Source organism: Balaenoptera acutorostrata, chromosome 3 (assembly GCF_949987535.1).
Source record: "Balaenoptera acutorostrata chromosome 3, mBalAcu1.1, whole genome shotgun sequence".
Taxonomy (NCBI): domain Eukaryota; kingdom Metazoa; phylum Chordata; class Mammalia; order Artiodactyla; family Balaenopteridae; genus Balaenoptera; species Balaenoptera acutorostrata.
Window position 1 is genome coordinate 118,587,319 of NC_080066.1, and position 21,099 is coordinate 118,608,417.

Below are 21,099 nucleotides of genomic sequence, written 5' to 3' on the forward strand. Positions count from 1 at the left end.
GGGCCTGGGTTCGATCCCTGGTCCGGGAGCTAGATCCCACACGCATGCCACAACTGAGGAGCCCATGAGGTGCAACTAAGGAGCCCGCCTGCTGCAACTAACACCCAGCGCAACCAAATAAATAAACAAATATTAAAGAAAAGTAGTGAACAATATATATTACATATTCTAATAAGCAAATAGTGCTTCAAACTAAAAATAAAAAATCTTGTTTTAATTTCTACCTTTGCAACCAAAGTCTAATTTACTGAATATAAAATAAAATAGTATCTCAAGAAAGGAAATATTAAAATCTTTTAAAATGGATTTGCAATAATAGTAAATAACATAATGTCATTATAGTTTGAAACCAATATTAAATAAAAATATTCATTCATTCAACAAATATTTACTGGATGCCTCTCATGTACAAAGCTTAGAAGACATTATACTACAACTATATTCTTAAGAACTAGTAGATTAGTTGTTACTTTAATTCCTTTCTATACAGCACTACTTTTTCACTGCCTTCATGATATTTCTTAATATTTCTCATCCACAACATTAGTTAGTGCAGAGATGTGATAAAGGTACCCTATCACATAAGACATGAGGTTACACTCTAAGGATGAAATTAGGAGGGTCAACGTGTAATAATGTTACCTACCCAGCGTCATGCAAATGTGTGACTAAAGAGTTTTGAAAACATTCGTAGTCAGTCAAGGCTTTGGGAACCTTGAATATAAAGTCTTGAATCCAAATTAATATGTTATATATAACCTATAAAGTGGAACGTTGAAATTGGTAGTCTGGTTGGATTTATCCCAGGAAGAGGGGCTGGACCTCAGGGACAGGCCATGTGGTCCCTGGAGAAGTGTCAAGTTGTGCTTCAGAAGGAGAGGTGGGTACAGTTTGCCTGGGCGACCCAACCCTCCGGACGGCACTTTCCCCTTTGCTTTCATCCACGCTCACTAAGCAGTCTGATCACTAAGCTGACCTCCCAGATCGTCTATTCTGGGAGGCAGTTAAATTACGTGGAAACAGTTTGATCCAGTTGGGTCTTACGTTTAACAAGTGGGACCTGAGCATTGCTCAGGCTAGGGCTAACTACTCTCCAATACAGAGGCAAACCCCTTCTAGGTACCCCTCTCAATACCCTGCGCATTTTTTTTTTTTTTTTGCATTACAATTTTTTTAAAAACATCTTTATTGGAGTATAATTGCTTTACAATGGTGTGTTAGTTTCTGCTTTATAACAAAGTGAATCAGCTATACGTATACATATATCCCCATATCCCCTCCCTCTTGCGTCTCCTTCCCACCCTTCCTATCCCACACCTCTAGGTGGTCACAAAGCACTGAGCTGATCTCCCTGTGCTATGTGGCTGCTTCCCACTAGCTATCTAGCTTACATTTGGTAGTATATATATGTCCATGCCACTCTCTCACTTCGTCCCAGCTTCCCCTTCCCCTTCCCTGTGTCCTCAAGTCCATTCTCTACGTCTGCATCTTTATCCCTGTCCTGCCCCTAGGTTCTTCATAACCTTTTTTTTTTTTTTGAGATTCCATATATATGTATTAGTATATGGTATTTGTTTTTCTCATTCTGACTTACTTCACTCTGTATGACAGACTCTAGGTCCATCCACCTCACTACAAATAACTCAATTTCGTTTCTTTTTATGGCTGAGCAATATTCCATTGTATATATGTGCCACATCTTCTTTATCCATTCATCTGTTGATGGACACTTATGTTGCTTCCATGTCCTGGCTATTGTAAATAGAGCTGCAATGAACATTGTGGTACATGACTCTTTTTGAATTATGGTTTTCTCAGGGTATATGCCCAGTAGTGGGATTGTTGGGTCATATGGTAGTTCTATTTTTAGTTTTTTAAGGACCCTCCATACTGTTCCCCATAGTGGCTGTATAAATTTACATTCCCACCAACAGTGCAAGAGGGTTCCCTTTTCTCCACACCCTCTCCAGCATTTATTGTTTGTAGATTTTTTGATGATGGCCATTCTGACCGGTGTGAGGTGATACCTCATTGTAGTTTTGATTTGTATTTCTCTAATGATTAGTGATGTTGAGCATTCTTTCATGTGTTTGTTGGCAATCTGTATATCTTCTTTGGAGAAATGTGTATTTAGGTCTTCTGCCCATTTTTGGATTGGGTTGTTTGTTTTTTTGATATTGAGCTGCATGAGCTGCTTGTATATTTTGGAGATTAATTCTTTGTCAGTTGCTTCATTTGCAAATATCTTCTCCAATTCTGAGGGTTGTCTTTTCATCTTGTTTATGGTTTCCTTTGCTGTGCAAAAGCTTTTAAGTTTCATTAGGTCCCATTTATTTATTTTTGTTTTTATTTCCATTTCTATAGGAGGTGGGTCAAAAAGGATCTTCCTGTGATTTATGTCATAGAGAGTTCTGCCTATGTTTTCCTCTAAGAGTTTGATAGTGTCTGCCCTTACACTTAGGTCTTTAATCCATTTTGAGTTTATTTTTGTGTATAGTGTTAGGGAGTGTTCTAATTTCATTCTTTTACATGTAGCTGTCCAGTTTTCCCAGCATCACTTATTGAAGAGGCTGTCTTTTCTCCATTGTATATTCTTGCCTCCCTTATCAAAAATAAGGTGACCATATGTGTGTGGGTTTATCTCTGGGCTTTCTATCCTGTTCCATTGATCTATATTTCTGTTTTTGTGCCAGTACCATACTGTCTTGATTACTGAAGCTTTGTAGTATAGTCTGAAGTCAGGGAGCCTGATTCCTCCAGCTCAGTTTTTCTTTCTCAAGATTGCTTTGGCCATTCGGGATCTTTTGTGTTTCCATAGAAATTGTGAAATTTTTTGTTCTAGTTCTGTGAAAAATGCCATTGGTAGTTTGATAGGGATTGCATTGAATCTGTAGATTGCTTTGGGTAGTACAGTCATTTGCACAATGTTGACTCTTCCAATCCAAGAACATGGTATACTTCTCCATCTGTTTGTATCATCTTTAATATCTTTCATCAGTGTCATAGTTTTCTGCATGCAGGTCTTTTGTCTCCTTAGGTAGGTTTATTCCTATATATTTTATTCTTTTTATTGCAGTGGTGAATGGGAGTGTTTCCTTAATTTCTTCTTCAGATTTTTCATCATTAGTGTATAGGAATGCAAGAGATCTCTGTGCATTAATTTTGTATCCTGCTGCTTTACTAAATTTATTGATTAGCTCTGGTAGTTTTCTGGTGGCATCTTTAGGATTATTTATGTATAGTATCATGTCATATGCAAACAGTGACAGCTTTACTTATTCTTTTCTGATTTGGATTCCTTTTATTTCTTTTTCTTCTCTGATTGCTGTGGCTAAAACTTCCAAAACTAGGTTGAATAATAGCAGTGAGAGTGGGCAACCTTGTCTTCTTCCTGACCTTAGTGGAAATGGTTTCAGTTTTTCACCACTGAGAATGATGTTGGCTGTGGCTTTTTCATATATGGCCTTTATTATGTTGAGGTAAGTTCCTTCTATGCCTACTGTCTGGGGTTTTTTTTTTTTAAATCATAAATGGGTGTTGAATTTTGTCGAAAGCTTTTTCTGCATCTATTGAGATGATCATATGGTTTTTCTCCTTCAATTTGTTAATATGGTGTATCACATTGCTTGATTTGCATATATTGAAGAATCCTTGCATTACTGGGATAAACCCCGCTTGATCATGGTATGTGATCCTTTTAATGTGCTGTTGGATTCTGTTTGCTAGTATTTTGTTGAGGATTTTCTCATCTATGTTCATCAGTGATATTGGCCTGTAGTTTTTTCTTTGTGACATCTTTGTCTGGTTTTGGTATCAGGGTGATGGTGGCCTCGTAGAATGAGTTTGGGAGTGTTCCCTCCTCTGCTATATTTTGGAAGAGTTTGAGAAGGATAGGTGTTAGCTCTTCTCTAAATGTTTGATAGAATTCGCCTGTGAAGCCATCTGGTCCTGGGCTTTTGTTTGTTGGAAGATTTGTAATCAGAGTCTCAATTTCAGTGCTTGTGATTGGTCTGTTTATATTTTCTGTTTCTTCCTGATTCAGTCTCGGAAGGTTGTGCTTTTCTGAGAATTTGTCCATTTCTTCCAGGTTGTCCATTTTATTGGCATAGAGTTGCTTGTAGTAATCTCTCATGATCCTTTGTATTTCTGCAGTGTCAGTTGTTACTTCTCCTTTTCCGTTTCTAATTCTACTGATTTGAGTCTTCTCCCTCTTTTTCTTGATGAGTCTGGCTAATGGTTTATCAATTGTGATTATCTTCTCAAAGAACCAGCTTTTAGTTTTACTGATCTTTGCTATCGTTTCCTTCATTTCTTTTTCATTTATTTCTGATCTGATATTTATGATTTCTTTCCTTCTGCTAACTTTGGGGTCTTTGTTCTTCTTTCTTTAATTGCTTTAGGTGTAATGTTAGGTTGTTTATCTGAGATGTTTCTTGTTTCTTGAGGTAGGACTGTATTGCTATAAACTTCCCTCTTAAAACTGCTTTTGCTACATCCCATAGGTTTTGGGTTGTTGTGTTTTCATTGTCATTTGTTTCTAGGTATTTTTTGATTTGCTCTTTGATTTCTTCAGTGATCTCTTGGTTATAAAGTAGTGTATTGTTTAGCCTCCATGTGTTTGTATTTTTTACACATTTTTTCCTGTAATTGAAATCTAGTCTCATAGCGTTGTGGTCAGAAAAGATACTTGATACAATTTCAATTTTCTGAAATTTACCAAGGCTTAATTTATGACCCAAGATATGATCTATCCTGGAGAATGTTCCATGAGCACTTGAGAAGAAAGTGTATTCTGTTGTTTTTGGATGGAATGTCCTATAAATATCAATTAAGTCCATCTTGTTTAATGTATCATTTAAAGCTTGTGTTTCCTTATTTATTTTCATTTTGGATGATCTGTCCATTGGTGAAAGTGGGGTGTTAAAGTCCCCTACTATGATTGTGTTATTGTCGATTTCCCCTTTTATGGCTGTTAGCATTTGCCTTATATATTGAGGTGTTCCTATGTTGGGTGTATAAATATTTACAATTGTTATATCTTCTTCTTGAATTGATCCCTTGATCATTAGGTAGTGTCCTTCTTCGTCTCTTGTAATAGTCTTTATTTTAAAGTCTATTTTGCCTGATATGAGAATTGCTATTCCAGCTTTCTTTTGATTTCCATTTGCATGGAATATCTTTTTCCATCCCCTCACTTTCAGTCTGTATGTGTCCCTAGGTCTGAAGTGGGTCTCTTGTAGACAGCATATGTATGGGTCTTGTTTTTGTATCCATTCAGCCACTCTATGTCTTTTGGTTGGAGCATTTAATCCATTTACATTTAAGGTAATTATCAATATGTATGTTTCTATTACCATTTTCTTAATTTTTGGGTTTGCTGTTTTGGGTTTTGGGTTTGCTATTGTAGGTCTTTTCCTTCTCTTGTGTTTCCGGCATAGAGAAGTTACTTTAGCATTTGTTGTAAAGCTGGTTTGGTGGTGCTGAATTTCTTAGCTTCTGCTTGTCTGTAAAGGTTTTAATTTCTCCATTGAATCTGAATGAGATCCTTGCTGGGTAGCGTAATCTTGGTTGTAGGTTTTTCCCTTTCATCACTTTAAACATGTCCTGCCACTCCCTTCTGCCTTGCAGAGTTTCTGCTGAAACATCAGCTGTTAACCTTATGGGGATTCCCTTGTATGTTATTTGTTGTTTTTCCCTTGCTGCTTTTAATATTTTTCCTTTGTATTTAATTTTTGATAGTTTGATTAATATGTGTCTTGGCATGTTTCTCCTTGGATTTATCCTGTATGGGACTCTCTGCGTTTCCTGGACCTGATTAACTATTTCCTTTCCCATATTAGGGAAGTTTTCAACTATAATCTCTTCAAATATTTTCTCAGTCCCTTTCTTTTTCTCTTCTTCTTCTGGGGCCCCTATAATTCGAATGTTCGTGCATTTAATGTTGTCCCAGAGGTCTCTGAGACTGTCCTCAATTCTTTTCATTCTTTTTTCTTTATTCTGCTCTGTGGTAATTATTTCCACTATTTTATCTTCCAGGTCACTGACCCTTTCTTCTGCCTCAGTTATTCTGCTATTGATTCCTTCTAGAGAATTTTTAATTTCATTTATTGTGTTGTTCATCATTGTTTGTTTGCTCTTTAGTTCTTCTAGGTCCTTGGTAAACGTTTCTTGTACTTTCTCCATTCTATTTCCAAGATTTTGGATCATCTTTACTATCATTACTCTGAATTCTTTTTCAGGTAGACTGCCTATATCCTCTTCGTTTGTTTGGTCTGGTGGGTTTTTACCTTGCTCCTTCATCTGCTGTGTGTCTCTCTGTCTTCTCATTTTGCTTATCTTACTGTGTTTGGGGTCTCCTTTTCACAGGCTGCACGTTTGTAGTTCCCGTTGTTTTTGGTGTCTGCCCCCAGTGGCTAAGGTTGGTTCAGTGGGTTGTGTAGGCTTTCTGGTGGCAGGGACTAGTGCCTGTGTTCTGGTGGATGAGGCTGGATCTTGTCTTTTTGGTGGGCAGGACTGTGTCCAGTGGTGTGTTTTGGGATGTCTGTGACCTTATTATTATTTTAGGCCGCCTCTCTGCTAATGGGTGCAGTTGTGTTTCTGTGTTGCTAGTTCTTTGGCATAGGGTGTCCTGCACTGTAGTTTGCTGGTCGTTGAGTGGAGCTGGGTCTTAGCGTTGAGATGGAGATCTCTGGGAGAGCTTTTGCTGTTTGATATTACGTGGAGCCGGGTGGTCTCTGGTGAACCAATGTCCTGAACTCGGCTCCCCCACCTCAGAGGCACAGGCCTGACACCCGGCTGGAGCACCAAGACCCTGTCAGCCACATAGCTCAGAAGAAAAGGGAGAAAAAAAGAAAGAAAGAAAGAAAAAATAAAATAAAGTCATTAAAATAATTATTAAAAATTAAAAAGTTAAAAAGCAATAAGAAAAGAAAGAAAGAAGAGAGCAACCAAACCAAAAACCAAATCCACCAATGATAACAAGCACTAAAAACTATACCAAAAAAAAAAACCAAAAAAAAAAAAACACGTACAGACAGAACCCTAGGACAAATGGCAAAAGCAAAGCTATAAAGACAAAACCACACAACGAAGCATACACATATACACTCACAAAAAGACAAAAAGGAAGAAAACATATATATTGTTGCTCCCAAAGTCCACTGCTTCAGTTTTGGGATGATTCGTTGTCTATTCAGGTATTCCAGATATGCAGCGTACATCAAGTTGATTGTGGAGATTTAATCCGCTGCTCCTGAGGCTGCATGGAGAGATTTCCCTTTCTCTTCTTTATTTGAAAAGCTCCTGGGGTTCAGCTTTGGATTGGCTCCGCCTATGCGTGTAGGTCGCCTGAGGGCGTCTGTTCCTGCCCAGACAGGATGGGGTTAAGTAGCAGCTGCTTCGGGGGATCGGCTCATTCAGGCCGGGGGGAGGCAGGGGTACGGAATGCGCGGCGAGCCTGCGGTGGCAGAGGCCGGCATGACGTTGCACCAGCCTGAGGCACGCCATGCGTTCTCCCGGGGAAGTTGTCCCTGGATCACGGGACCCTGGCAGTGGCGGTCTGCACAGGCTCCCGGGAGGGGAGGTGTGGATAGTGACCTGTGCTTGCACACAGGCTTCTTGGTGGCTGCAGCAGCAGCCTTAGCGTCTCATGCCCGTCTCTGGTGTCCGTGCTGATAGCCACAGCCCGCGTCCGTCTCTGGAGCTCGTTTAGGCCCTGTTCTGAATCCCCTCTCCTCGCGCACCCTAAAACAATGATCTCTTGCCTCTTAGGCAAGTCTAGATTTTTCCCAGACTCCCTCCCAGCTAGCCATGGCGCACTAGCCCCCTTCAGGACGTGTTCACGCAGCCAACCCCAGTCCTCTCCCTGGGATCTGACCTCCGAAGCCTGAGCCTCAGCTCCCAGCCCCCGCCCGCCCTGGCGGGTGAGCAGACAAGCCTCTAGGGCTGGTGAGTGCTGGTCGGCACTGATCCTCTGTGCGGGAATCTCTCCGCTTTGCCCTCTGCACCCCTGTTGCTGCGCTCTCCTCTGTGGCTCCGAAGCTTCCCCCCTTCGCCACTCCCCGTCTCTGCCAGTGAAGGGGCTTCCTGGTGTGTGGAAACCTTTCCTCCTTCACAGCTCCCTCCCCGAGGTGCAGGTCCCATCTCTCATCTTTTGTCTGTGTTTTTTCTTTTTTCTTTTGCCCTACCCAGGTACATGGAGAGTTTCTTGCCTTTTGGGAAGTCTGAGGTCTTCTGCCAGCTTTCAGTAGGTGTTCTATAGGAGTTGTTCCACATGTAGATGTATTTCTGATGTATTTGCGGGGAGGAAGGTGATCTCCGTGTCTTACTCTTCCGCCATCTTGAAGGTCTCTTCCACCCTGTGCGTTTTGAGGCCTCCCAGTTTGGCTGGTGGGAGCAGACACTGTTCCCAGCCCCGCATGACTGCCCAGCGCTGATCCCTCGAATCCTTTGGACGGCTGTTTCCAGGCCTTGCTAGTTTCCTCATATGTGCTCAGGTCAGCTGAATACTTGAGGCATCCCTCTGCAGATCTTCGGTGTCTCTCTCTGTGCAGCTCTCTCCTTCTCTGGTGCTATGGCCTGTGAACTCTAGATGCCTTGCCCTCCCCGGCCTCTCAGCTCCTTCTCAACCCAGGGAGCCCACTGGTTGAGGGAGCCCACTGGATTTCTCCTGTGTGTCCCTGGAAACTCTCTCAAGCCAGTGAGCTGGGGCAATCCACAGGGCTCATCTCATTTGCTTTCCATCTCAGGTATGACTCTACCTCCTTGTCTTATGTCCAGTGTCTTAAAAATTGTGGTTTCATATATGTTGTTCATTTTCTGTTCTTGCTGTTTCAGGCAGGAGAGTAAATCTGGTCCCTGTGACTTCATCTTGGCTGGAAATACAGTGGTGAACAAATAGACTTCACAGTATATCAATATAATCTTTCATGAGTTTGGTTAGCATTAAGCAGTCCTTGAGAATCTGTCCATGGAATGATGGTGTTTCTGAACCTGTGAAGCTCAAGACTAGATCCTGGAACCTGGCACGTTGTTCCTGCCATCCCTGAGTGAACAGCTGATCTCTTTCTGAGGTCTTCATTTCCTTTTGCTAACTACAATACTAATTCTGTCTTCATTTGTGAAAGGGGAAGTTTCATTTATTTAGCATCAGTGAATCTTATTATTTTAATGACGAATCTCATTTCAAAGAATAAAGTACAGAAAAAACAACATTATCTGTTTCTAGACATTGTCTGTTTCTATACACACACACACATAATATTCAGAGAGCATATATATGTATGTATGTGTGTGTATATATCTATGGTCTCTGAATATTTTTTCAAAGTAAACTTTGATGACATACAATGAAGCAGTTTATGATGTATGAAACTGTTGCAATCAGATGATCATTTTCCTCACAAATCCTAAGATAAAGTATCTATAAAATGAGTGTTTTCATAAATTGTGTTGAAAAACTAGTGCTATCCATCTGGCAAAGATACACTAAACTCGAAGTTATACTTAAAAAGCCAACGTACTTACCATATGTCTCAATAATTTTAAGGTAAAATCTACTTGAAACAAGATGTCTGGGACACATACACCATATCCAGTTGCCCAAAAGTTCATCTGTTAACCATTGTTCTGGCAGGGAGCATTGCTTTTTTTAAGTAGAGACTAATTCAGTTTTGTAAAGCTCAAGTTTTTTTTCTTCCGTAAAAGACTGTTCAACATTGATAAACCTTAATCTGCTTAACATTTAAATTGTCTCCAACACACAGTATTAAGCAAAAATATTCCATGAAAAACTAATTATATTTTACTTTATTTATACACGTAAAACTCTGAACAAATGAATATATTATTCCATGGAGACAAAGTGACTTTCCTTTTGAACAGGAACTATGCTCTGTTTGTTTACTTGGGCAATCTTTTATCAAGTGAAGCCATTTCATAATTCAATTCAGCCCTCTTGTGTACTTTGGTGAACTTTTTCCAGATTCTCTATTGCGATTCAGATCCTTTGCTTTTTTTTTTTTTTTTTTGATTCAGATCCTTATAATGAAATTTGTATTGAAGTAATAATATGAAATCACAAAAACTATGGCAATGAAGAGGATGAATTTACAGAGGAAGCATGTTTTAAAGCTTTGCTTTCTGAATTCTGGACCTGAATTAAATCCTATTAAATCACCATTTTCACAGGATGTAAAAGTTTGGTGTCTGTGTATATATGTTGGGGTTTTTTTAATCATAATTTTTAACTCAGTCACCCTCTTAATTAACTGATATAAGTATATAAGCTGTTTTTCTTACCTTTCAGGAATGTTGGGAATACAAATTGAGTAATGTATGTGAAAAAAGCTTTATGTCATTAGCTGGAAAGGAAGTCTTTCAGTCTAAGTTTATGTTATCCCTATTATGGAAAGACAAAGCCATATTTGGTGATGTCAGTGGTGTGGGGGGAGGGGCAATGCCCATCAGAGCCACTGGGATCAGGACTTTTGTCCGAAAGAACTTATAAAAGCGCGATCAGATTTAGTTCTTTCTCCCCGGAGGTCCTGCTAGATCTCCATGTTCTTATCCAGATACTGAACCAGCAGGTAGTACATAAACGTCCATAGTTATATGATTAGGCAGAAGCCGCATAGCACAGGGAGATCAGCTCGGTGACCACCTAGAGGGGTGGGATAGGGAGGGTGGGAGGGAGACGCAAGAGGGAGGAGATATGGGGATATATGTGTACGTATTGCTGATTCACTTTGTTATACAGCAGAAACTAACACACCATTGTAAAGCAATTATACTCCAATAAAGATGTTTAAAAAAAAAAAAGAATGGAAATCAGTGTAGTGGAAGTAATGATTTTGTGAAAACCAGAATACAGAATTTTAACAGAGGAGACCAGGGGGGAAAATGAAGTTAGCACACCTAATAAATGCGCTATATGAGAATCATACACAAAGAAATATAATGTCTTAGTGTGCTGTTCATAAAATGAGACTGATTTAAGGAGAAAGGCTTTTCTATCTCGCCTCTCCTCTCCTCTCCCTCTCTCTTTCTTTAATAATTATTGCTCCAAAGGCAAAGTTATGAACTGCCTTGAGAAAAAGTCCAAGCTCTTTTGTGGCTGCTGTGGTTTGATTACATGAATTTCATTCACCACTGTGCTTTTTGTATAATTTCCCCATTAGAAGGGAATGCCTTTACCTGGAAAAAGAAATCCACAAATCAATATAGCAATATTTGAGAGACTGACCAAGTCTAATTATGATAAAAATTGTTACAATTTAAAAAATTTAAGATTTTTAAAAATTTTTAAAGTTTTAGTGTTTTATGTTTAATTTCCATTAATGTCCCATAGTTTATGGTGGGATGTGTTGATGCTGAAGCTCTTACTACAGTCTATTTTCAGTTGGTGGGAAAGCATACAATGTTTACCTTCACTGCTCTTTTTGGTGTTTCAGCCAAGATGGGTGGCAGAATTCCCTTGTAAAAACCGAACAACCTATTGGAGAAATAAAAAGATTTATATAAGTAAGGGAATTAGGAAACAGGTGATTTTGCCATTGTTTACGGATAAAACAACTAATCTTAAAGTACTCCCAATTATTCAATGTAGCACATCAGTCATGAAATCTTCCTTTGTTTTAATTCTAAAGTGAAGAGATTATGAATTCTACATCTACATCTACTATGACATTCAGAAGAGGAATAAATGATACTGAGACTGGAACCCCTTAGGTAAGTTGCTAAACATAATCATGAGTTGTACCTTAAAGATAAAGTCAACCCTCCTTAATCTAAGGAATCTTGAATTTATTTTCCCAGTTGTGTGGTTGGTAGTAACCTCAAGCTGTCTACTGTCTTGCATCTCCTCCCTGTGGTCACCAAATGAGGTTAGTGCTATACCTAAGCCCCCTAGACTGAAACTTCTGAGGCTAACCAGGTGATGAGAACCTCAATTTTAGGTTTACTAACACAGGGGAACTAACAAACTCTATGGCTGTGGAACTAGGGCTCCCAGCTCTGTCCTGAATTAGTCATAATTTTTTTAACTTCCTTGATGGAGATGGAAGGAGGTCAGGGAGGGCTAATTACAGGGACATACGTTGCTGACAGAAGAAATGTCAAACTTCCCTGCTGATATGCAATCTCACAGGGCATGGGAGAGCTATTGTTGCCGATATTGAGGGACTCATGGTTACATATTCAGACATTTTTAGGAAAAAAAAAGAATAAGTGTCATATGCTTATGATAAGTTTTATAAAAAGTCACCACTTATTTCTCATTAAAATTTAAGATTCCAAATTTTGAATTTGTCTGTCCTGGAATCTTTACATATATATATGCTATACCCTCATTTAAACCTGAAAATATTTCAACAGAAGAGAATATTCTGCATCATTTTCTGAGATAATCAGTTTCCCTGGTGAACCCGTAAGTGGCTACAGATAAAGGCAGGACTCAATGTGTTCCTATTTTAGGATATACATTTAATATCCTAGAGAAAGCTGGAGCTTCTCTGATTGACCCATCAAACATCACTCCAGCTCCCTTATTTGGGTTCTGCTTCTAGCTGAACTTCTGGAACAATAACGTTAAGAATTTATTCAGATTAACGCACTGTGCCACCCAATCCAACATGGTGATCTCTTGCTCTTCCTCGATTCACTGGCTTACATGGCACCCTTCAGTGTGGGGAGCAAAGGCTTTTCTTACAGCTTCTAATTGTTAGTTCCTTGAGGGCTAGGTGTGCACTACAGTGCTTATCCCAGAGTGTTTGTGTGTGTGTGTGTGTGTGCGCGCATGTGTTTGTAACCAGGACCCAAATATTTGTTAAGATTATGGATTTTATGAAGAGGAAGAAAGGAATCAAATGATCCCCTGATGTGGGCTTATTTTGCCCACTATTTTCAACCTAATGAATAGTACTAGCATTTGTATAAGGAAGTAAAGCAGAATCTGCTTTGAAGAACTATGGGAATTCATGAATTCCCCCCACCTCCTTTCCATTCCAACTACTGATGCCTGAAATTCACTTGTAAAACTGAAATACTCTTGTCATTTAAATTTCATTATAAATTAATTATTATATAATTTTCAGCATGAGAGTGACTAAGCATAGGTTTGGTCTTCCTAAAAGATAAATGTGATTTTCCTGAATAGAAGTTCTATGTTTATAATAAAAGACATTATTAGTTCTGTTCTTCTTGGGCTGATTTTTTCACATCTGGAAGATTATGTCTGGTTATAGGGGGGAAGCAAAGAAGAACATTTAAGTAAGTAAAGCTTTTAGGACAGAGTATCCTGGTTAATAGAGGTACTTGAAATCCCATACAACGGAGAACAGATATAGGACGAACAGTTGCTCAGCCTGGAGAAGAAACAGCTTAGGGACAAACATGATGAACATGATGGATCTTTTGAAAAATGAGCATGTAGGAAAGAGATTAGATTTTCTGTTTGTTTCCAGGTGGTAGAACTAGGACCAACAGGTTCAAGCAGCAAGGAAAGACACATTTTTGGCTCAGTGAGAGCTTAATACAAGGAAGTACTTCTAATAATCAGAACTATCTGAAGATAGAATGGACTCTCTTGAAAAGTATGAGTTCCTTTTGGTGTGTGGTCAAGCAGTCTGGATGGCCACTCATCATGGATGCCTGAAATGGACATACACAGCAATGGAAGGATTTGAGGGACCTCAAGGTTGGTTTACTCCAATCCTCAGATTTTGGTATTCTAAGAAAAAGAACAAGAAGACATGGGAAAGCACTTTTCTGAAGAGACAAACTCTGCATTACTTTAAACTTTTGCCTAACATGGAGCACTGCTTCTCTGGAGGACAGAAGTCTTATAAGCAACACAGAAGGTCTTCATTTTAAAAATGATGAGAGAAAATATTAAAAAGAGGTGTAAGGCAGGAGGGAAGAAAGGCAGCTGGGAGAACCATAAGGATTTAATCTGAAAAGAGCTGGGAGGTCCAGAGCCCTCTGCTTCATGTTGGCGATGCTTCCTTGATGCGTCCTCTTTCTCCTCTCTCTGCTCTGCTCCTTTCATGTGCAATCATCTTCCCCTCCCCCACCAGCTCCAGCCATCCCACCATCCTGAACTCTCTAATGAGGAATGAAGAGCTTTAAAGGGAGATTCTCAAGGACCATGGGCAGCGTTTGCTGGCAAATGGGAAGCTAGAACTATGTACTTCCTTGCATTATTTTTAAAGTATATCCATGCAGTAGTGGGCAACTATGGAATAGCCAGGCTGGCACCTCTTCTGCTGAGAATTGCCCCACCCAATTTTTTTTAAACCACTGGAACCAACGTATTAGTACAATACGATACTGCTTGTAGGCAGTGGTTGACTGGGCATCTTGTCAAATGGATCCAAGTGGTATTCTGCCTCTGTGCCCCAGTTAATCTGACCCAAGCAGTGCTTTTCTCCAGGATTTTGGAATTGGAATTGAAAAGGTCAGCCTCACTCTGTGTGGTTGAAGCTCTAAGATATAAAGCTAGGATATCAACAGCAGTCATGTTTTCTGTCAATCTGCAGTGATAAGAAAGAAGGAAACCATCGTTCAGGGAAACAAAGAAGCAAGATAGAGAAGTTCTGGTACTGTGAGTGTGATCCTGCTGCCAGGATTTCTTTAAGCCTAGTTACACCTTGACCTTTCTTAAATACTGACATTTCCCTTTGCTTTTGATCCTTTGAGACACCCAGTAACATTTATAATAAATTCCTTTATTTACTTACAACCCAAAGTCCCAGATCGGGAAATTGGCCCCTATAGCCAAAGTGGCTGCTGCTGTACCTCTGTACCACACCCTCTCCCATGCAAAGCCTTTGGTCAGGTAAGAGTGCACTTGGGCCAATCCAAAGAGTCACACCCAAAATGTGAGCAAGAATGCAAATCAAGGGCTTCCCTGGTGGCGCAGTGGTTAGGAATCCGCCTGCCAATGCAGGGGACACGGGTTCGTGCCCCGGTCCGGGAAGATCCCACATGCCGCGGAGCGGCTAGGCCCGTGAGCCGCAACTACTGAGCCTGCGCGTCTGGAGCCTGTGCTCCACAACGGGAGAGGCCACGACAGTGAGAGGCCCGTGCACCGCGATGAAGAGTGGCCCCCGCTCGCCGCAACTGGAGAAAGCCCTTGCACAGAAACGAAGACCCAACACAGCCAAAAATAAATAAATAAATTTATTAAAAAAAAAAAAAAAAGAATGCAAATCAAAACTACAATGAGGTACCACCTCACACCAGTCAGAATGGACATAATTTAAAAGTCTACAAATAATAAATGTTGGAGAGGGTGTGAAGAAAAGGGAACCCTCTTACACTGTTGGTGGGAATGTAAATTGGTGCAGTTATTATGGAAAACGGTATGGAGGTTCCTCAAAAAACTAAAAATAGAGTTGCCGTATGATCCAGCAATCCCACTCCTGGGCATATACCCAGACAAAGCTATAATTCGAAAAGATACATGCACCCCTAAGTTCGTAGCAGCAGTATTTATAATAGCCAAGGCATGGAAACAACCTAAATGTCCATCGGCAGATGAATGGATAAAGAAGATGTGGTATATATGTACAATGGAGTACTACTCAGCTATAAAAAAGAATGAAATAATGTTATTTGCAGCTACATGTATGGACCTAGAGATTATCATACTAAGCGAAGTAAGTCAGAAAGAGAAAGACAAATACCATATATCACTCATATGTGGAATCTAAAATATGACATGAACATATCTATGAAACAGAAACAGACTCATAGGCAGAGAACGGACTTGTGGTTGCCAAGGGGGAGAGGGGGTGAGGGAGGGAAGAATTGGGAGCTTGTGATTAGCAAACTACTATATATAGGATGGATAAAAAACAAGGTGCTACTGTATAGCAAAGGGAACTATATTCAATATCCTGTGATAAACCAGAATGGAAAAGAATATGAAAACAAGTATATATTGATATATGCATAACTGAATCACTATGCTGTATGGTAGAAATTAATACAACATTGTAAATGTAAATCAATTATACTTCAAAAAATTTTTTTAAAAAATGTGAGCAAGAGAATGTGGGTAAGGCCTCAAGCTGATGACATATTTTTCTGACTTGATTAGATAATTACTGGAAGTTTTCCTAATGTAAAGTATGATATACAGATTCTAAAAAACCAAAAGGACTTGTAATGTTTTATGAAGAAGATACTTTTTTTTTTGGCTAAGGAACTGATGTTTTTACTCACATGCACTGTTCATTCTGCCAATTTTTTCTGTGTTCATGTATTTTGGCTTGAAATACAGAGCATATAGCTTACCAGGACAATAAGCAGGGAAGTTAAGAAATTTGTGACACCCATATCAACATGCTTTATCCTGCTTACTTCCTAGGACACTCAGTCGACTCCCTGAATGAATGGAAACTGAGATTCTAATGTCGACTGGAAAGACAGTAAAACCACCACAGTGGTTTTAAGTTTTGACCCACATCAAGCCAACTGGAGAACTCTTTGGAAGAGACACAAGAACCAATGCAAGACCTCCCATAAAACTGTTGTATGAACTGTATGGAAGCCCTCATATATCGTTTCTCAGATTTGTTTCTTCTAAAAGTTGTGAGTTTGATTTTAACTATCCTGTGTAGGAAAATGTTGACTTGGATGTGTATAGACTTTTGTTGACATTGTTATGAGTAAAAATAGTCACATTTGTTGAATGCTTAATATGGACTAGCCACTCTGTTAAGAATAAATATATGAAGACATATGGACATATTTAATCTCATCTAACTCTCACAACAATCCTTTGAAGTAGCAATAATTATTTTCTTCATTTTGCAGGTGAAGCCTGTGAGCCTATCACTACCGAACAGGGGACGGCGACTCAAATGAAGTTCCACTCTCCTCACAGTCTCTTTCCTTGACCACTGAGCTGTAAGGGTATTGTAGTTTTTCTTAAAATAAAATCATTTTTACAAACACCTTTGAAAAGTCAAGTTATTTCTGTTGCAAAAATATTTTGTCATTTCTTATTTTAGGAGGAAGCAGAAGAAGCAATTAAAAATCAGGTTTCTAGTCCACTTCCCTTCAATTCTCTTTTAAAGTAATATATCACACTACCTGCATAACTGATAGATCTGGGCTGAGATGAACAGGATCATTTTCTGGGAAAACTTTTGGGCTGTTTATTAAATATTTTCTATTGGATCAGATGAGAAAAAAAAAAAGTAGGTCCTAGGATCAAATTTTTTTCCCCATAGGATAAAGTTTTGCCCTTAAGAGAGACACCAGGATAATTCTGTCAGTGTGGGAAAAAGTCAATGCATAGTTCAGTAATATAATAAAACACAGAAATATTAATACTAAATATTAAAATAAAAACAGTTGTTATCCAAAAAGTCAGTGGGGAGCACCTTTGGCTGTTGACTTAACAGATACCCTCCTCAACCCTCCTTGTTCCTTGAGGTGCAGGTATTCAATGTCCCCTTCTCCAGTCCAGGGGGTGAAGCAGAGTTCTTCAAACCTATCACGGTGGTCCCATTCCCTTACTAGTGAGTGAGTTGAGTATGGATATACGACCCAAGCCTAGCCCACTGTACCAGCAAAGAGGGAGGGATGCATGTTGCAAGTCTTGGATTTCTAGCCTAAGGAAAAGAGCACATAGGAAGAAAAGCCCCTCTTTTCCACTAGATGTTGTCCTCACTGCATGAGATCCCTGTGTACCGTGGCCAAGTGAGATATCATTGCCCACAAGCTGAGCATGGCCATCAAAGGCAAATAGGACCTGGACCTTGATGACATCACTAGGCTGCTCAATGAACCAATCCTGGCATCCTACCTCCAGATTTCTGGTTATGTGAAATTAAAAATAAACCTTTACTATTTGAGCTGCTTTCAGTTACATCTTCTGTTAACCTACAGCTAAAAGCATTCTGATACAAACAGCTTTAACATCACCATTTCTGAAAAAGTCTTAAACTGTAATTCTTAAATCATAATCATAGTGTAGATAGTTGTTAAATGTTAAGCAAAGCACTTAGAAGGAGACTGTGAAAACCATTTTGAAAATGTTTTTACATTATTTCTTTCAGGAGCCTGACACACATTAAAACGCTATCCCATTAGGATGATTACTTGCGAAAGAGCCCCTACCCTGCAGACGGAATGTGGAGAAGTTCACAGGCAAAAATGAGGACGGAGCTCCAGGTCTCCAAAGCCATTCGATCATGATGGTTCCCATACTGATTGAGAGTTGTTATTCAGGAATATCGGTGACAAAGTATTACAATACTGGATCACATTTGTTTTTAATTATATGATCAAAACAGGCCTTGTATTACTTATGTACATCTATAAAATGAAGATCAAAACTGCATTGCACGTGTTCTTCTCAAAGACTCAGCTCACACATAGCTTATTTGAAATACAGATTTATGCCAAACCCTGCAAAATAATTTTACCCCTCATTTTCCCCCCAAACCCCTTTTTAAAGTGTGAAGCTATTTAACATATTGGGTGGCTCCAAGGTCATACACCAACTAGTAAAAAGATGTTGATTGTACAAAGCAAGGAGATGTGGAATTTTCTTTGAGTTCCAGTTGGTGGTTCATTTACAAACCCTGGAAGAAGCCTTCCTGCTGTCTCTCATTAGTAGGGACCAATTTAGGTTACCTTGTTTAAGGCCCAAACTTTAGACCCCCACAAGAAACCAGACAGATCATTAATGAAATATCTTGTACCTGACAACATCTTTAGTGCATTTGGAAGGCTGAAAAAAAGTTACCTGCTTTAAGTCAACTACTGAAATCTGAAGACTTTGTGGTAAATAGTGGGTAGACAGGAAAGGGCTTAACATTCTCAAAATTTGACTCAGGTAAAGAAATCAAAAAGGAGTAGATAAATCACATGTCCCATCTGCCCCTCATTTTTTCCCTCTGAGTCACCTCCTTGTTGGTTTTGCTGTTATTTTTCTAATTTAGTATGTAGAAAATGTTTGTTTGGAAGTCATTTGTACTGTAGAGTTGGACTGCTCCTACAGGGGGGCTGGGAAATTTCCAAAGTTGCTAGGCTGGTAAGCAGGGTTTTGGCCTTAGGAGTCACAACATGGAATCTTTTCTTCTTTGCAGCTCCCAAGGAGAAAGGGAAACAGTGCAGCTGCTTCACACGTGACCTTTAGAGGGAGTCATACCTGTTGTCCATCAGAAAGGTTATCATAAAACTCAACTGATAGATTCCTGAGAAATGAGTGTGAGGAAACTGTGAATAAATTATTTCCCTCTTAAGGGAGGAAAAGATCAATGGACACATCTGCTGCCTGTGGAAACCAAAGCTTTCCCTGGTTGTTGGAGATGAAGGGTTCTGGGGCCCAAACTGCTGAGATTCATAACCTGGGTCCAGCAACCATCACACACCAGGATGGAGGTGCACATCATCCAAGCCTGAAAAGGCCAATTAAAGAAATGATTTCCAAGTTGAAAAGCCATTTTCAAAGCCACCTGCAGCACACTCACATGCAGCATGAGATGGATGTTTTCACCTGGGTCCCACTTCTTTGCCAAAAACCTGGCATTCAGTAAAAGTCCAGAGCAGCAATAACTCTCACCGCTGAAGCATGAAATAGGAGCGACAGGGAAAGTGACACCAGATCCCCAGTTGGGGAAACTGGAAAACATTAACATGTCTGTGTACCTAACAGAGCACAATTACTACATTTTATTTTGTTTCAACAGTCAGGACCTAAATGAACATCACCATTCAGTTCTGTTCTGGGCAATGATCCAAGCTCATCTTTGGTACAGTTGATTTTGAAGCCTTATAGTCAATCATATCTTCACAATTTGTTCTTCTTTCAGGCTTCAGGCATCCTCCTGATTTCCATTTCTTGTTTGGAAGCCTTGAGTCATCTGTTCTGGCAACATGACCAACCCAAATCAGTCATTTTCTCCAAATTACATTGAAATAGGGATCTTGCTAGTTTGTTTTCTTCCTCCTTCTTTCTTTCACATAATTTTCCCTTTAAGGATCTCCTAATACAAAGCTGATTGAAGGCATAGAATATCCTCTTTCTTCTGCTGTTGTCAAATCCAAGTTTCTTACCCACAGGCTGTAGCTCTGTAATTAAAACAATGAGGGTGGCACTCAGCCCTGGGTTATGAGTGTATGGCTCCCATTGCTCGATGGGTCCTGTACCCCAGGGCAGAATTCTGGCCTTGACACTACACCTTTAGGGCATAATTCTGATATCATTTACACTCCACAAGTCTTAGCGGCTCACAGAATCCAAATGAAAGAGTGCAGTTCCATGGCTCTATTATTTGAATTATGTAGAATCTGCAATCTGAAGTTCTCAAAATTGCATGCATCTTGGGGCCATTTTCATTTAGGCAAAGGAGAGAGGGAAAACTAGACATCCTTCAAAGGAGAGGAAAAACAGCTTACAGAGAGTAAGTGACACAGGTTCTTCTTTTAAAAGCAGTGACTGAACTTCAAGAAAGGGCAACTTAAGGAAAATTTCAGCTAAGATTCTAACATAAAACTAACAAAAGTTCTCCCTGCTTCAACTCATATCAGGTCTCCAGGCACAAACGATACAGTTATTATTTTTCATTACAGAGAATTCATTGAATTGAGTTTCTGAATATGGACCTTGGATATATTTGTTACCCCAAACCCTACCACTTTCATTACATGCCGTACGGAGGAATTCTTTAAAGTTTTCCTCAACACACTTTTTAACTGAACTTTCAGTATGCTTTTACCACCACAATTAAACTTTGTTGATGTGTCTAAAATAGACTACAACTTTGATTTTCTAAGATACAAAAAATTAGTTTAGCTGTCAGTATCATTTAGGAGGTAGGTCCATGGCTCCATTCCCTGGAAAGTTGGCAGGATGTTCAACGCACCAAACATGTTGCACAGCTCAGCCCAGGGAAGGCATTAGCGTGATATAAGAACCAGAACCCTGATGGAAAACGCTAAGGAAAGAAAAAGCAAAAGGGATATTTGAGAAGCAACTCACATGGTAAATAATATGGGTAGAATGTGGTGCTAATTGCTCCATGAATCTATAAGTGAAGAGACACATTTAGAACTGACCATGCAAAAAGTGTAGTCATTTTC

General features: G+C 39.6%; 1 protein-coding gene across 3 annotated transcripts in view; it reads right to left on the reverse strand.

Moving 5' to 3' along the window:
- SLC25A21 (solute carrier family 25 member 21) overlaps window positions 1–21,099 on the reverse strand; it is a 514,834-nt gene that overhangs the window by 62,356 nt on the left and 431,379 nt on the right. For all 3 annotated transcript variants that reach the window (XM_007180729.3, XM_057544322.1, XM_007180728.3), the window contains one exon: window positions 11,425–11,491. In XM_007180729.3, the coding sequence (XP_007180791.1) occupies window positions 11,425–11,491 (67 nt within the window). The remainder of the gene's footprint in view (window positions 1–11,424; window positions 11,492–21,099) is intronic.